At 41.9% G+C, this 18,946-nt stretch overlaps 1 protein-coding gene across 2 annotated transcripts in view; it reads right to left on the bottom strand.

Moving 5' to 3' along the window:
• PTH1R (parathyroid hormone 1 receptor) overlaps positions 1-18,946 on the bottom strand; it is a 729,171-nt gene that overhangs the window by 95,475 nt on the left and 614,750 nt on the right. Inside the window, exon 9 of one of the 2 annotated variants that reach the window (XM_069210957.1) lies at positions 11,183-11,243. In XM_069210957.1, coding sequence (XP_069067058.1) covers positions 11,183-11,243 — 61 coding nt within the window. The remainder of the gene's footprint in view (positions 1-11,182; positions 11,244-18,946) is intronic. The other variant, XM_069210958.1, reaches the window with a different exon arrangement.

Here is an 18,946-nt window from a genome sequence, read left to right as displayed (position 1 = left end):
GGTGGTTTGTGGGTTGTGACAGTGATCTGTGGGAATGCATTGATGTGTGTGTTGTAGTGGGTGTGGGTGGGTGGGTGTGTGCCGGCAATCTTTTCCCTCCCCTGTGTCGTAGGTGCAGTACTCACCGATGTCTTCCGCGCCGCCGGGCGTGCTCCTGGTATATGAGCAGGAATAGGAGTGCGGGGATGACCTGCAACTCTGGTTCCATGCTGCCGGAATCTCGCGTGGAGTGCGAAGAGGTGAGCGTTTTCCCGTTCGTAGTCTGTTTCCGCCGTGTTCTTATCGGCGGTGCTCCCGCCCCGGAAAAGGTGGCAGATTGGTGGGTCGTAATAGGGTGGGCGGTACATTGTCTGCCGCCTGGCTGTTGGCGGGAACCGCCGCGCTGTTTGTTTGTACCGCTGTGGCGGGCGGAGTGTTAAGTTGGCGGGCTGTGTTGGCGGTTCCCGCCAGGGTCAGAATTGCATATTTTAGACCGCCGGCCTGTTGGCGGCTTGGCCGCCGCTTTATCACCGACCGCCAGGGTCAGAATGAGGGCCTTAGTGATGTGAAGCCTAATTCTGCATCCAGATTAGACTGTCACTTGTTCTGACATTTTGATGCAAAATGTATTGATGTCATTTTTAATTTTCTCAAAGTAGTTTTAACTTGGCAAACACTTTTTAACTCATCATTTCCCTATTCACCCATCAGTGCATTTGGTGATGAATTTCAACAATATACCATGCAACAGGTTGAATAAATAATTATAATAATAATGTGATTTGTAAAGCACATAGCTACTCCATGCGGAGTGTCCCAGAGCTAGGGTACTGATACATTGGATGAGGGGTTACCCAGTTTGATGGAAAAGCTCACATGAGCCAAAAAGCCAGGTCCTTAACTTTTTCCTAAATAGGAGTTTAGATGGGGCTTGCCGAATTTCCACAACCAGGGTATTCCTGGCTTTAGGAGCTGTGGCCCTTTTGAATTTCTGGTTGATGGCACATTTGGTTTCAGATGATCTCAAGTTTCTGGTGGGCACATAGGGTTTCACCATTAGCTGAAGATAATGAGGACCCTAGGAGCAAAGAGCCTTAAAGCAAAAGCAGAGTGCTTTAAAAAGGACTCTATCGGTCTATAGGTCTGTATAGGACTCTATGGGTAAAGTCAGCGTACACCGCTGGAAGCCTTTCTTAATTGTTTTTGAACTGCTGTTTTTACTGCTGATCCACAAATTATTGTTTTTAAATGTTCTGACAATTCTAATGTGATTTTCTATTGAAGGGGGACTCGAGAAGTCACAAAGTTTCAATTTACTGTCCCTACCATCGAGTTGACCTGCAGTTCGGTGCTCTAGTGGTTGCCACCTGCCTAATTTAATGGTGGCAGGGACCCGGGTACGCAGGTAAATTCAACATGCACTGCTGGGCGCCTTTTTTGATTGCTTTGAACTCTTGTATTTACTGCTGATTCCAAAATGGTTGTTTTTAAATGGTCTGACAATTTTTAATTCTAATGTGATCTGCTAGTGAAGGAGGACTTGGGAAGTCATTGAGATTCATTTTACTCTCCCTACCACAGAATTTCCCTGAAAGTCTGCATTCTAGTGTTTGTAGCCTTACTTAATGGCAGCAAGGGCATGGGCGTGCAGCGGACACACACAGTCGGTGCACCGCTGGCAAGCCGAAGGTATGACAAAGGCAAGCCCATCTGCGTCCGTCCATGCCCAACCAGGACCAGTGGCCAGGGACCCTGCCCAGTTCCTCACAGGTCAGGCAAGATACTCCTCACAACAGCTGCTTGCTTTGAGACTGATTTCTCCCTCTTGGGGCTGCCTTCCTATACATTTAGATAGCAGTAATTGGCACTGCACAGTCTGCAGATACTATCTGGAAGCATAAGACAATTCTAGAGAGCCACCATACTATTCCTCCCTTGCAAGCAAGCCATGGAAACTGTTGTCAGTCAACTGCAGATCACTCCCATTACACAGTTTTATTTTCAGGTCAGTATTGGAGGATTAACAGCTAGATGTTCTGTTTCTTACGGAAACCTGGCTGCATGGCAATTGACCACCAGAGATTGTGGGAGCCTTGCCTGCTGGCTATTATATATGTAGACTTAATCATGAAAACAGGATTTGCAGGGTATTGCAATCATTTTAAAAGATAGCTTTAGATGTATAACCAATCCGCTTCTGATTCCTGACTGTGAGAATTTTCTGCTTACCATCTTCCTTTCCCCGTCATGCACCTTTTCTAGGGGTGTTACAATATAGAACCCCTAGAACTTCTGTTAAGATTGTGAAAGCTCTCATGGACCTTTTGGCTGGTCTGACCGTGGGAAAAAAACAACATCACTTTCCTGGATGACTTCAACTTACACTTAGAAGATCTGTACGCTCCAACTACCAGCAGGTTACTGCACAATTTAGAGGCAATCCAGTTATTTCAAAAGGTAGTTGTCCCAACTTATGAAAAAGGTCATCGGTTGGACCCTATTTTTAGCAATGAACCTATGATTCTGGTGAACAAACCATGTCCTATGTTCTGAAAGATCACTTCCTCATTCCTTTCACACTGAACCATCAGCCACCCAGAGCTGGGATTAAACATGTGTTCAGAATGGACCACAAATGGCCCAAACTTCAAACTAATAAATGGATGGAAGCTCTTGCCTCCTCTACTCCGAAGCTAGGTGATAACCCAGACTCTGCCTATGGGCTGATGGAGGAATTGCTCACACAGGCACTTGACATTTGTATCCCAGTTACAAAATTCTAATATATAACAAAAGCTAAGTCTGCTCCCTGGTTTAATGCCCATCCTGCATCTTTAAAAGAGGAGAGTAAGAAGCTAGAGAGGAAATTGGGGAGGACTTATGAAGATCGCTTGAAGCTTATCTACAGAATTGCAGTCAGTCACTATCATGCAAAAACAAAAAAGGCCCAGTCGGCCTATGACAAGGCCAAAATTAATCAGGATTTCAATGTTCCTAAGGAACTGTTTAAGAATGTAAAATCCCTCTCTGCCCCAATTAGTGGGAACCTTCCCCCCGACCCCTCCATAGCTTGTTGCAATAAACTGGCAAACTTCTTTCAAAATAAAGTTATAGATATCTATGACTCATTACAATTCAATCTTTCGCCTTACTCTGTTCAGGAGGATAACATCAGATTTACTCTTCCTCTCTGGGACTGTTCGCTTTCCCCCTCATCACAGAGGAAGAAGTACTTGTCTTTGTTAATAAGATCAAATCGGCATCCCCACTTCACCTAGCACAACCGCTTATATGGGCACAAGGAATGCAAGCCATCCTCCCTATCCTAAAGGATTTACTTAATTTCTCTCTTCAGACAGGGATTGTTCCCAATAAGTAAAAAAAAAAAAACTGAGAATTACAGACCAGTGTCTCTGCTACCTTATGTAAGCAAGATCCTTGAAAACATATCAACCATTCCTTATCCATGTTCCTGGAAGAAAATCAGCGCCTGTCACGCAAATGGGCTTCCGTGCTCATCAAAGCACAGAAACAGCCCTCCAAGCAGTAAATGAAAAACTGAATAAACATGCTAGACCAGAGAGGAGCAGCTGCACTCATCTTGCTGGATCTCAGTGCAGCTTTTGATAGAGTGGACCATTCAGTCCTAGCCAACAGCTTGAGACAAGTTGGACTGCGGAATCATGCACAAAATTGAGTTTCTGAAGGATAGAACCTTTCAAATTTGTGACAAGAGCTGCTTCTCCGATGTCCTTCCTTTGAAGTGCTGCATCCCACAAGGCTCTGCCCTAAGCCCTACACTATTTAATGTATACTTGAACCCACTTTTGGACATCGTGCAGGAACATGGACTATCAATAATCTCCTATGCTGAAGATACCCAATTGGTGGTATTCCTGGCCCCCAGAAATTCCTTAAGGACTACTCAGTTAGGCCCCTCTCTACAGAGAGTGGCCAGATGGATGGTGAATTGCTGTTTGAAATTAAACAGTGACAAAACTGAGCTTATCATCTTAGGGAACATGCCCGACCCTCAGCCTCTGATCACTTGTACAGAATGCCAGTGCAATCCACCCCTCCCAACATTCCCTATAAAAAGTCTGGGAATGTGGCTGGATAAATCTGTGTCCATGGACAAACAGGCTAACAATCTTGTTGCCACTTGTTTCGGTATTCTTAGAACCCTTCGTAAAATCCTGAATGTTATTCCAATATCATGTCAAGGAATTGTGGTCCAACCTTTGGTTCTTTCACAGCTGGACTATGGCAACTTATTGTACCTTGGCTCCCCAAAATATGTTGTAAAAAGGCTGCAGGTTGTGCAAAATGCTGCAGCCAGAACTCTCCTTAAGCTTCTGAGATCCGCATCAGTAAAGGCAGCCATAGCCTCTCTTCACTGGCTCCCTATTGATTCCTTGACAAAATTTAAAGCATGTTGTCTGGCTTGCAAAGTGCTTATTTCTAAATGACCTCAGATGATTAGGTCGCTACTGGTCCCCTTACTCTCCCTCCAGGACCCTAAGGCCCACCTATGACCATCTTTTGAAGGTTCCCAGAATTCATAGAGCCAGATGGGGCAGAAGATCATTTGTGTACCTCGTTCCCAAACTCTGGAACACATTTCCTACAGAGCTGAGATGTATGGACAATGAGCCCTGCTTCTGGAAATCACTTAAGGCCTGGCTCTTTCCCCATTAAGTCTTGGATATTCCATCCCTGCGATTGGTGTCTAGCTCTTTGCCTTAGCGCTGTGATGCCCTAGGGTAGCTATGTGCTTTACAAATGCTTAAAATAATAAATGCCTCATCTGTAGTGTTAGTCTTGGCATCCCTGGCGTGGTCTCCTCTAACCTTTTGCCTCTCTTTCCCAGGTTATGGATTTGTGCAGGACTGTTTTTGCTGTTTTTGATACTATGGGCACTTTACTACTGCTAACCAGTGATAAAGTACAAGTGCTCCTATGTAAAATGTGTGTGTAATTGGCTTATCCATGATTGGCATATTTGATTTACTAGTAAAGTGCACTAGAGGTGCCCAGGGCCTGTAAATAAAATGTTACTAGTGGGCCTGCAGCACTAGTTGTGTCACCCACATAAGTAGCCCTGTGAACATGGCTCAGACCTGCCACTGGAATGTCTGTGTGTGCAGTTTTAAACTGCCAATTCGACTTTCCAAGTGTACCCACATGCAAGGCCTAAACCTTCCCTTTTCATACATGTAAGGCGCCCCTAAGGTAGCCCCCGGTAGACCCATGGGTAGGGTGTAGTGTATGTTAAAGCTGGGGCATGTACTGATGTGTGTTACATGTCATAACAGTGAAATTCAGTCTTCATTGTTTCAAGGCCTATCTCCCCCATAGGTTAACATGGAGACTGCCGTTAAATATTATTAATGTGCAGATTCCCTCTGAGAGCAGATAAAAATTTGGAGTTTGGGGTCTCTGAACTCACAATTTGAAAATACACCTTTTAGTGAAGTTGGTTTTTAGATTGTTAGTTTAAAAATGCCACTTTTAGAAAGTAAAGCAAAACACAAATGATGGACAGGATGCAGAACCAACCAAACATTCACCCCCAGTCACAGATCTGGGTTTAATCCATCGTTCTTTTGCTCACCATGCCACCCCAGTTTAGACCCAGCCATATACAAATCAGTCTTGACCCTGTTCCTCATGGGAACAGTCCAGCCCAAACTGCCAGGCCAGGTCCTACCTGGACCGGAAACAAGCATGCTGGGACCGGTTTCAGGGTTTCACCCTTCATCAGCCAGGCTAGCTTGAATCCAGTGGCATAGTGAGCCTGGGACCCACGTCTGAGCATACCCGGCGCACCTATGGTGGTAAAAGCAAAGCAAAACACAAATGATGGACGGAATGCAAAACCAATCAAACATTTACCACCAGTCACAGATCTGGGTTTAATCCATCGTTCTTTTGCTCACCATGCCACCCCAGTTTAGACCCAGCCATACGCAAATCAGTCTTGACCCTGTTCCTCATGGGAAGAGTCCAGCCCGAACTGCCAGGCCAGGTCCTCCCTTGACTGGAAACAAGCATCCAAACAAATTAAAAAGTGATGGATTAAACCCAGATCTTTGTGACTGGGGATGAATGTATGATTTGCTCTGCATTCCGTCCATCATCTGTTCTTTCTACTTTTAGAAAGTAGGCATTTTCTTTCTTAAACCATTCTGTGCCTGTTTATGTATTCCTTTTCTGGGTCAGTTTGACAGTTGGGCTGTTTGAACCTCTCCTCTAGACAGTGATACAAGAGGAGCTGGGGTGTAGCCTGCATATCCTGATGTGCCATCTGTTCTAGGAGGGGAGGGAGGAGTGGTCACTTACACCTGAAAGGGCTGTGCCTGCCCTCACACAATGCAGTCTCCAAACCCCTGGTGTGTGTCTGGGGCCTGGCCTGGACAAGGCAGAAAGGGGTATAAGTATTGGACCCAAACCCCCTGAAAATAAGATAACTTCTGGAACCAAAAGGAACTTCTGCCAAGGAGAAGAGCTGAAGAGATGAAGAGCTGAGGAGAAGTGCTGCCCCTGTCTGTGGCTGCGCTTTGTTGGGCTATACTGCAGTTGTGGCTTCTGCCTGTGAAAGAGGACAAAGACTGGACTTTGTTGTGCATTCCTGCTTGTAAAGAATCTCCAAGGGCTTGAGCTGAGCTTGCTTCCTGTTTTGAAGTCTCAGGGCTGCTGAGACTCCAGCCTGCCAAGTGGTGCCCTGTCCAGTCCCTGGGCCCTTGAAAGGTGAAGTTGGCAGATAAGAGCTATAAATCCACACACAGGATGCAGTGCGGGGAAATATTTTGACGCGGCTGATAAATGACGTGTCGCCGACTTTGTGGCTAAAATCGATGCTCCACCTGCATCGCGGCTGGGAGATTGACACATCACGGCTGGAAAAATTATGTGCAACACCCGCTTGTGGCTGCTGACAATGACACAACCCCATGCAGCATGGTTTTCTAACACCATGCAACAAGATTTTCCATGCACCTTCCCTGGGCGTCAAAGTCAACCCAACTCTATGCGGATCCGAGGTGCCCCTTCTGGAAATCAACGCATTGCTCTCTTTTGAGGGAGAAAAACGATGCATCGCCAACCCAACTGGAGAAGAAATGATGCACGACCTCCCTTGCAAGGAAGTAATCGACGCACCACTGCCTTTTCGACCATGCTCGCCCGTGCAGCTTTATCTTTAACACTAACCAGGTACTTTGTGCAGAATCAACATTTCCATTGTTTTCTATGGAGTAAGACTCTTATTCTTTTGAACATTCATAATTTAACTTGTGTATTTTGGATTTTTGGCATTTCTGTCTTATTTGACTCAGATAAAAATTAGCTATTTTTCAAAACTGGTGTGGTGTCCATTTTGTAGTGTTTTCACTGTATTACTGTGTGTGTGTTGGTACAAATACTTTACACATTGCCTCTGAGATAAGCCTGACTGCTTGTGCCACGCTACCAAGGGGGAAAGCAGGGGTTATCTGAGTGTGTTTCTCCATTACCCTGACTAGAGTGAGGTTCCTTGCTTGGACAAGGGACATCCTGACTGCCAACCAAAGACCCCATTTCTAACAGGTAGCCAGAGTAGTTTCCCTGTAAGGGCAGTGATCGGAGCATAAAAAAAAAAGATTAGCATCAAACCAGATGCCTAGGTGTTTAACCTTGGCCTTAGATACGGGTAGTGGACCTAGGTCACTGGGCCACCAAGCATTGGACCAGATGTTAACGTGCTTGTCTAGGACCACTACCTCCATCTTTCCAGCATTAACTTTCAGACAGTTTGAATCCATCCATGCAGCTACTTCTGATAGGCATTCAATGTGGCAGGAGGCCACGATATTGCTGTTCTGCAACAGGGTGATGATAATTTGTGTGGCATAGGTGTATGAGATAATAGAAACCCTGTGTTGCTCAATGACCTCTGCCAAATGGCAGATATATACATTAAAAAGAGTCAGGCTGAGTGAGGAGACTTGTGGAACTCCCTGCTGCAGGCGGTGCACCGTGGACTTAAAAGCTTTCTGAGAGATCTGAAAAGTGAGTCCTGACAGGAAAGAGGATAGTTAACGCAACACATTGCCGCCGATTCCACAATTTCATAGCCTCTTCAGCAAAATGTTGTGTGACACCCTATTGAAGGCGATGCTAAGGTCCAACATCAAGATGGCCGCTGTATCCACTTCATCCATAATCCGACAAGCCGCCTCCCGGGAATGTAGTTAGCCGGGTCGCGGTTCACCAAGAGCACACAGGTTTTGATTCATCTCTTACCGCCTCTACAGTTGATGCATTCATGCGTCTATTGTTTTAAGGCACTGTTTCCATTGTCCTGAGGAGGCCGGATTCTTTAAGGCTGAAACGCGTCGACTGTTATTTTGAAGGAAGTACCGTTGGAATTTCTAATTGTTGGACTTATAATTTGCGGACTGCATTGAACATCTCTTCAGTGATTGGTTTCTCTCACTGAGGCCAGATACTTTCCTCACACTATGGTCACTACCTTACATTGTGACTGCTTGCCACTGGATGGTTAAGCAGCCTATGTTTTATGTATTACGGTGCCCAAATGGAATTGTTGGTTGTTTTCTTTATGTAATGGATTTGTATATATTTAGATTTCATTCTGTGTATTAGTTTTTTAGGTGCACAGGTAATTCGTTGACACTACGATTAAATTACTCTTATAATATTAAAGAAATTATTTTTCAGTGAAAAATTGAGGTTTTCGCTTGGATAGTTGGGTACTTATTTTTTCCTTCTGGATATTTTGATTGTTGTACGATTCAGAAGCTAGCAGCAGGGCAGATTTGGTGCAAAGTAAAGGCCAGAAACCTGATTGGGTCCAGTGCAGTAAGTCATTAGCCTCCAAATAACTGGAAACCTGCCTATCCATGTGCTTCATAGTGATTTTTGAAAATAGGGGTAGCAATGATATGGGCCTGTAATTTTCCTGTTTGGAGGAGCTGAGTAGTGGTGTTTTGAGAAGAGGTACCACCATAGCATGCGTCAATTGGCAGAGAGTACATTCAGAGGCCAGGGACAAATTAACAAATTCACATGGGACCAGATAGATAGTTTCACATCCCTGCTCCAGTATGGCAGGGGAAACAAGGTCAGCTCGGGATCGCAATTTAATAGTGACGAAAGAGACATGAGTTCCTCAATTTGATGAAGCTTATTGCCTTCTCCTGTCGGGTTGAATCATGTTTCCAGTCAAGGGTGATTTCTAGCTTCTGATGAAAAGGAAGCATAAATGATTCCAACCTTTTCAGAAAAGAACGAGGCCAGGGTGTCACAACTCTCAGCCGAAGGTCATGAGGAGGGTGTAATAGCCATTAATGATGTAAAGGATTTAATGATCTGAAAGACTGCATGAGAGGAATTCTTGGAGGCAGAGATTTCCTTAGAATAATACTCTCTTTGTGACTGGTTAGTGTGCAAAGCAGGTCTCTCCTATAATTGTCTCTGCTACATTGATCACAGGATTTACACCAGAGTAGTTCAACCTTCTTACGTTTCTTTTTAGGTGCCGGGAGTTCAGCGGAAAACCATGCATCTGATGGTTTTCTTCTGTGGACAACTAGTTTTGTAATGGGAGCAATCTGGTCTAATGCACTGCTGAACCAATCATCAAATTGACCTCTCGCTTTCTTGACACAACTATCAAAAGTCGGATAGTTGTTGCTGAGGGCCTGGTTAGGCATCTTAGGAGTAACTTTTGACCATCTCTGTGACCATGTTGGGGGCAGCACAGAATTTCCCGATGCCTTAGCACAAGGTATACTAATTGGAATCACCAGATGATCTGACCAAATCAGTGGGATGGGGGCACAATTTTGGCACAGCTCATGTTATTAAATACTGGGTTAAGTGTGTGCCCTTATCTATAAATGGGGGCAGGGATGAGCTAGGAGAGCTGGAAACTCTCCATTTCCTCATCTAGGGCTTTTACAGCAGGCAACCAGTCTTATCTAATCCTCATTGGAATCACCTAATACTAACAGATTTGAGTATTGCATGGCTAAGGGAGACAGTATATCTGCTAGTAAAGTGGGGAAGTTCAACAGCACCGGAGGGTAGTAAATAAGAGCTCCTAACATGGCAAAGCAGCTATGTTAGACAGCACAAAGGAGAAGAAATTAGCATTACTGCCCTTGATAGCAAGTTCAGAAAAGGAGCATTGCAACTCTTTTTTAAAGATTATTGCAATCCCGCCTCCATCCATGTCTCCATTAGAAAAATGGTGCCTGGCATCTGATCTTTGAGAACGTCATGTAATTCAAACCTGTGATAAACCAATGATCTACAGTTTAGTGACATATGTGTGAAGGAAGTACAATATCAGGAGCCAGGACAAGTTTTAACTGTTAATATGGTGGTGTTCTGAAGCAAGAATCCACACTCATCGCAGTGTGAATCCATGTGACCTACATTAAAGGAGGCTCCACATGCTCAAAGCGGAGTAGGGAGCAGACTCAAAAATTCAGATTTGGTAAACTGAATAAGAGCTGACTGGGAAGGACCTTGAGCCATTCAGGCGCGGACAGGTGCAGAAGGGCTTGCCTTAGGCGCACTTTTGCTGCGCCACATGTGCAGCCCTGCAATGCCCTCATTTAAATAAACGAGCATCATCACAGCTAGACCGCTAATCTTGGAACGGTTGTCTCACTTCCTGATCACATAGTCTAACACACCTCTGCCGAAAAGATAAACCTACCAAATTAAAAGGCCCCCAAGTTTGAATCCAAACCCTAATAAACAGTTTTTGTTTCTAAAAACAAAGTGCAAAAATGATTTGCAGCAGTCTAAGTTCAGATTAAAGTTCCTAGTGCAGCAAAGCATTACAGTGCTGACGTCCATAATATTGTAAATAGCTTGTGCAGTTGTAAACATAACTAACCCCAATACTATTGTTCTGTCAGAGATTTGTATATATTTCCATGTCCCTGGTCATTAACTCAACTATATATTTGAATACAAATTGAATGGTCCTCCCTGAAAGCTAGACTACTGTTAATAATATGTACTATTATTTGCTCATTTTGTACAGCCTCCTACTCCCATTACACCAAGTAATGTCTTTTAGCCCCAAGCTAGGAATTAGAAGTAGGCAAATCTTTCTTCAATATATCTATTAAATTTAAGCAAAAAATGTTATGCTGCTGAAAAGAAAACTAAAAAGGAAACTCACCTAGTGTCTGCTTGAGTAGCTCTCACAGTGGCCCAGATTGTAACAAATACAGCTGGGAGTCCTAAAAACAAATAAATACGATGAAAACATAATTGATTCAAGGTGCGATCTGCAAAGATGGGAAACTGAAGGCCTTTTGCAGTGACATTCCACGCTTCCAGTCATGCTTCCATTGTTTGACATTTGACATGTCTACTTGTTCTAATACACAATATCATGGTAGTTGTTAGAAGTCTCAAATAATTAATAAATTACTCCAAAATACAATTAACGTTTACAGTTCCTGGAAAGTAGACAATATAATCCATGCGCTGTTCGAGCTGAAAGAAATGGCTTGACTTAGGGCGTGGGTCTCCAACATTTCATTCTTTCACTTCTGCTATTCATTCTTGGCCTACTGCCCGTCACTTATTAACTATGTTTGACCTGTTAACACTTGTCCGATGTTTTGTAACACTGTACGCAATGAATTCTGGTGTACTAATGAAAATATACACAAATATAAAAAATATAAATAAACACATACAAAAAATATATATTGAGCCTTGAAGAGAAGGACAAAGCTACATCTTTAATGATGCAAAATGACTGTGAGGAACACATCATCGCTATTGCCATATTACAGATATTTTACTTGTTATGGTTGATTGTACTCTTCTGTTAATAGACTTTTTTATGTGATTAATGCACAAGAACAAAGTAAATACCAGCAAAACCATGGTGGGAATTACAAGAGTCCAACTTGACTAGCAGTTAACAGCGGAGTTTCTTTAGTGGTGCTTTACAATCACCTCCCTTCCTTATCATTTCTGTACAGGAAGACCTGGCAATGGAATTGTATATTGATTATGTATTTGTTTTTTTTTTCTAATTTTTGATTTGCCCACATCCACCAACTAGAGTGTAGCAGCATTAGGATGTCGCTAATTATGTGTGACCAATGAATCATTAAAACATGCTACCATCTGGTATTGACAAGAGAATCTACCAGGACCTCTCCTGAATGTGGATCACAATAGAGATCGGACCAGGTAGTATTACTACAGTTTTATGTAAAAGTCATCCATGACATCTGAAGGGGCATAAAGTTCCATGTTAAGCCTTGAAGAGAAATTCCTATTGGGCCACTGTCAGTAGGACAATATAGGTACTGGGTAGACTTTCAAAGGGCGTGATAATGTGCCCATAGAAAATGTGCCACTCCCAACCTACGCCCATGACACCGTAAGTCTATCTTTGTTGAATTACTGTTACATGTTTTACATTGTGCTGCATTTTAAGCTATTTTTTATAATGGGCAAATGAGTTACATTGTATTATGCTAAACAGTGTCATTTTAAACATTTTGTGTGCTTTTTTTATTTTAGAAAGTCCACTAGAAGTTTTATGACTGTGTTAAAAATTGGATGATGGACTCAGATGGGTTTACTGCTTGAATGCACTAGGGTCAAAGGGGGTTCATATGAACTTCTGTTCTAAATGGCAATATTTTTTTTATTTCACACAAAATTCTTTACAACAGTAGTTGGATTGTGCAAATAAGCACTTTGAAAATAAGTAAGAAAAGCCCAATTTAACCAAAACCAAATAACACTATACACCTAGAGCAAATTATATTCACAGCACATAGTAGACCAACAGCACACATTTGACCCAACTATTGGTATGCTGCAACAATATTGGTCCAATCCATACAGCTAGCAAAGCAAGTGTAACCTCAATGGTGCATACTTTCAAGTAATACTAATACATCAATGTCCTATCAAAAATCTACATACAAACATTCATGAAGACTGTATCCTCTAAGGACCACATCCACATGCACACTAATTGACGGAAAAAATAAGAATCCTAGAAGTCAAGGGCTCCAAGATTCCAAACGCTTTTTAGGACCATACTGATGCAGTGAAAGCTGTAAACAAATGTATTTGTCATAAAATTAAACCTAAACTGTGTTGTGTGTAAATAAATATCTAAGGCAGAGTAGTGTGATTGCTGAACAAGATAACAAAGAGCCCAATGTCTTGTTGATAGATTTGATGAATTCCCACCTGAAAAATTATGTTTAAAAAAAAATGAACCAGGAAAACTACTGGCTCACTCAAAAGATTTGGAAATGGTACTTGGTCCACTCTAACCGTCCGTCATGTAAACAATATAATTCAGAAGAAGAAGGCTATTTGCTAGCAATGCATTCGTTAAAAGCACGAAGAGAGGTATTCAAACTCAGGTTAGTTCTAACTTGTACAGAAAGGTTGTACAGCTGCTACTTTCATAAAGTGATATAAAATGTGTAATTATAAACTTTGTTTAAAGAAGACCCTACTTGATTGGAAGATGGACCCTACATTTGATGGTTTCATACACAATCATACAGTAATGGGGTGAAATATCTTTCATGATCATGCCCAATGAACAATGTAAGCATGTTATAATTATGTATACAGCATAGGTCCAAGTGGTTTTACCAACAGAGAATTGCACAATGCATTAAAGATGTGTAAACGTCAGAGATTCCTCCCAGGAAATATATTTTTGTCAATTTAGAATACAGGACACTACCAGGAAAAATTCAATTTGTGCTTGTTATCTAATATTGGATGAATGGATGGTGATACCATATTATTCTGTGAGTGGTACTTCTGGCGTCAGTCTTGGGAAGATACTCTTAACCTTTTTGAGACCCGACTTGTTTTAGGCCAATGACATAAATGGGGAGAGGTAACTATCCCCCTAGGGTAAATGGAAGAAGGGCAATGACTTTAATTTAATCAAATGAAAAGATAATTTTCACCAGTTCTGTCTTCAAATATACAGATATTTACTATGAGGTTCTACAAGGATATTACCAAGCAGCAGAATTCTAAAATAAATTGCCTTAGATGTGTGTATTTCAACCAGCCCTGTTATTTATTTACTGTGCCCTCTAATCCCTATGTTTCTGTGTTCTGCATGACAAAACAGGATGCAGACTGTACTATAGCTACAGTTGCCCACTGCCTCATTATGCTTGAAGTAGGTGTTAAATTAGGCTCTCTAGGAATCAGACTATTGAGAAATGTATTGGGTGCATGCACTTCCCTCCACTTTTGTAATGTACAGTGTGATATTTCTAGAACACTTGAATGCAACAATGAGTAATCTATCGTGTTAGGGGTCTTGTTAGCCAAAAAGAGGTACTTGGTGTTCTGCAGCATGAGGTTGTGCTTCAAAGTAAATATCTAACTTTTTCTACTCTAGTGGGAAAGGGATCATTTTCAGTAAGGAGGAGATGCAATGAAAGAATTTTACACTGCTTGGCTGCCATCTGTGAGATATTTCATCCATCTACCTATGATGGCAACATAGCCTCAACTTGCAGCAATAGACTGAGCAGAGATAAGAGGAAGGGAGGTCAAAACAACTTTAGCCATGAGAAACTGTGACAAGGTGATCTTGATTGGACAAAAGACAACAAAAGAACAATTACAATTTTTCTCAATCTCAGTCACTGAAAAGAGGATGGAGGTGACTACATCAGACAAACATAAATAGCATTGTACTGTAAACAAACTCACAGGCTATAGGTCCTACCCTGATGGCTATGTTTTGTCCTAATTTTCTAGCATCCCTTTCAAATTATCTGGTTCGAATCTTGATTCAATAGTTGTTCCTCAGTGAGAAGTAATTTTACCTCTATGAGATGCAGACAATTGAAAAAAACATTTCATCTCAATACAGTCCCAAATGTGTAACTTTCAAAATATGTTCTTATTTGTAACCTTTAAATGATTTCAGTTTGCAAAATTGCTTGACCTCACAGTCATTGCAGGTTCAGTCATCACAAACTCATATGAAGACGTTGCACTTTAAAAAAAATACATTTTTTCGGAAACTTTCTAGTATCTTTATTATTACCTTTACCCACGTGTTAATGGAAGAAATAGATTCTAACCAAAAATAATTACATATTTTTTATGCAGCTATAATTCCACAGAAGTGAAAAACACACAGTAATTGGAAGTTGTGTAATTTTCAGAAAGGTTGCTCATTACTTCATTGGTGCATTGACCTAATTCCTGTTGCTTCAGAATATCTTGCAAAATTGAATAAGAAGGATTTTTTCTTAAGGAAAAGAATATCAATTGATTGGACTGATGTTTTAACAAATCCTACTTTTACATAATATTTACAGGTAACTTAAGTAGGTCACAATAAAATAAAAACCTTTTAAAAATTTAACAAAGGCTCAGTGGTTGTGAGTTATGGATATTTTAACTAAAAGTTGTTAGAAGAAAATCTAAAGTTGTATTGGATACTTTTATGTCATAGAATATTTCTAGGTTTTAGTTCCACATTGTGATTTAAAAGCCTTCCATTTAACAAGGAAGTCGAAACATCGGTAAAGGTTTGTGGTTCTTTCTCAATTTCATCTGGTTGACATGGCAAGTATTGATCTGTCCCTACATTGCTAATGGTATTCTTGTCAATACACACATTTTACAATAAAAAACTATCCATCTAAAATGTCAGATTTTCATTACTATTAGTAATGGGAAAAATAATTGTATTTGTAAGTAAACTTCCATCATGGTCACTGCTCTGGTATTGTTTATCTTCCAGCAGGCAGAGGTCCTCCATTGTTAAAGTTGAAATTGACACCTAAAGCATCCACATTGTATGCGCTGTGCATGTGCAAATTTTACACACAGTGTGTACAATGCAGGTTCCATAAGGCCAAAGTTTCTTCTGATATTGACAAGACATGTTACTCGAAGCACTTCATGGATCATGAACACAAATGAATTTTGATGTTCAAAAACTTAGAAAATTAGAACTACCACTGGAATATGTCTAAAGCATTCGGAACATCACTGGATAAAAAATCTAGAACGGTGCAAAAACAGGAGGTTGCAGACAAAACATCATGAAGAATGGTGGGAGCTCTCTTATTCTAGTGAATCAGTCTATCCTCTGGTGGTTTTTGGCTGTAGTTGGGAGACAGAGGGGGCCATTATGACCCCGGCGGTCGGTGTTATAGTGGCGGTAGTACCGCCAACAGGCTGGCAGTACATACTGCCATATTATGACATTGGCAGTTTGGCAAAAGCCACACCGCCAATGTACCACACTGACCGCCACAGCAGTAACGACCGCTGTGCTGGAGACTACAGTCTCCAGCCCGGCAGCCGCCACTAGGCCACCTACGGGAATACGACCCTGCCCACCGCCATGGTTTCCGTAGCTTTTTTACCACCATGAAAAACATGGCAGTAGGCACTATCAATGCCAGATAATTCCTTCGATGGCACTGATAGGGGTCTCCCCCGCCCCCTCCACCTCCCGGAGCCCTCCCTCACTCTCCCCCTTCTGACCCCTGACATACACACACCTACACGCAGGGACATACACATGCATAAACACACATACCCACATTCACCCACGTATGCATACATCCATGCACACACACATCTACACACACTGACATACATACATGCACACACGCACTCACACATCACAACATACACGCACACTCACATCCATTCATGCACACACACATTCCACATGCCCCCACCCGCAAGCACGCACACAGAAACATACACCCCCCTCCCCTGTCGGAGAACCCGACTTACCTGCTTGCAGGGGGTCCTCCAGCAGGAGACGGGATGGGGTGCTGCTGCCAACAGCAGCATCCGCCGGCAGAACACCGCCAGGCTGTATCATAGATCATGATACGGTCGGTGGCGGTCTACTGGTGTGGCACTGCTGCTGGCAGCAGCGCCACCTTACTGCCATCTGCCGCCATGATCTTAGCTGGAATTCCTCCAGTCTTCTGGTGGAATTCCGGCTACGGTCATAATATGGCGGTGGGCTGGTAGCCACAGCAATGGTCTTTTGGTGGCTGTCGCTGTGGCGGTAGGAGGCATTTACCACCTAAGTCATAATGAGGGCCAGGATGTTAATTCATATTTGGGTTATTGCCCACTGTGGAAGATGTTTTCGTACATGTTACATTAGGGGTGTGCAAAATCTGTGTACTTTTCTTTTGCAAAATTATGCATTTGAAAATCACAGGTTTGGTGACCTCACATCTGTATGTAGCAATGTACTAAATGTCCGACCTGGCTCACAAAATACCCTTTACAGCATATACTTATTTGCATTTGAAAGGAGTGTGTGAAGTGAATCTTCTTTCCCCTTTGCAAGTCCGAGTGTAATGTACCAATGGTATGCAATCACATGCATAAGCAGGTAGAAATCATTTACTTGTTCTTAGATTTTAAAGAGAGTGGTAATGCATTTACAAAATGGAAGGTGTCCATGACACACACATTCCATTTTGTAAATAGCAGCTTTTGCCATTGGGTGTGCATTAGGTGTGCACGCAGTGATCTAAAAACTGATGCACGCTCCTGTAAGGCCATTCTCTAAATAACAACATACATTTTCACAACCGTTCCTGCATTTTTAAAGGCCAAAGGCAACTTTAAAAAAAAGTCTGCATTCAATTCATGTGAGTGCGGGGATGGGTGTTTGCTATCGTTTGCAGATACCAATTCATGCAGTTGTAGTCATTTGCAGAATTATTTAGGCAGTAGTTTTTAGTCTTCCTAATAAATAGCCTTTTGCACAGTGATTGATTAATTGCAAGATGAGGGGACAGGTTGCAAATCAATTGGTGTGAAAAAAGCATCAGAATTAATGGTAACCAGATCTCAGGCCTTAAATGTCAGGCCCTACATTTCACAAAATATGAATGTACCCACCATATGCTTTACATTGCTGTACAATATGTTCCATAGCATGTTTCATATTCTCTTCCATGCACTAATTGCCATTAATAAGTTGGAGACCAAGGCCTAGATTTAAGGGGCCTAGCGCCATTCCAGCGCCACAATAGCATCATTTTTATGACGGTAATGGGGCATTGGAAGGCACAAATCACTGTATCATATTTACAAAGTGACGCCATTCTTGCACTAAACCCAGATCTGTAATGGGGGGGTGAATGTTTGCATTGTTCACCATTCCGTACATTATCCTTTTGTGTTGCTATAATTGGTTCAATTCATTCACATTTAAGGTTATTTTGGTTCACCGAATTGAAAGGTTGTATATTATATTTGCAAGTTTATAGATTTTGGGAAATGTAGTGCAATCTGTAGAGATGAAAGTCCTCAAACTGGTGTGTAGAGACCTCATGCAGAATTTGGAACAAAAACACTTTTTCGGTAAAATTGCTGTTATGTCGGATTAACCTTTTATAACTGAATAGCTGCCTTCCTCTACCCTAATTGTTGTTTATTCTCTGGATATGGTTTACACGTTTATCACTCTATTTACATTCTGGATTCCTTGTAAAAAAACGAATTTCTTTTACATATAAACTTGGTTCCCAGTAAACACATTTCTTATAACTGACATATTTTCTTGCACTCTCTACTGTATTAGTACAATTGTACATACCCACAACTCTGTTATGTTACAGACAAATATATTGCTTTGCCCATAATAGTATTGATATACAAAATCTTCCTTTTCAATGCAAATCACTGCTTTTCAATACGCCTATTTGGGGTTGTAAACAAAGAGGCATATTGCTCCTTCACAAAGTGATGATTCACAAAAACCAGCACAAAATATTGAGAAAATATTTACTTTCAAAGCACAAAATATTGCTTGCCCAGAAAAGAAGCCCTGAAAGTAGCATAAACAGCACTTTGCACAACATTGCATTACTTTGCATTAGGGAGGCATTGCATGGCTGGTAAATGTGTTCCCACA

Source organism: Pleurodeles waltl, chromosome 10 (assembly GCF_031143425.1).
Source record: "Pleurodeles waltl isolate 20211129_DDA chromosome 10, aPleWal1.hap1.20221129, whole genome shotgun sequence".
NCBI lineage: Eukaryota > Metazoa > Chordata > Amphibia > Caudata > Salamandridae > Pleurodeles > Pleurodeles waltl.
The sequence above is the reverse complement of the archived record's forward strand: the minus strand, read 5'-3'. Positions and strand labels throughout refer to the sequence as shown.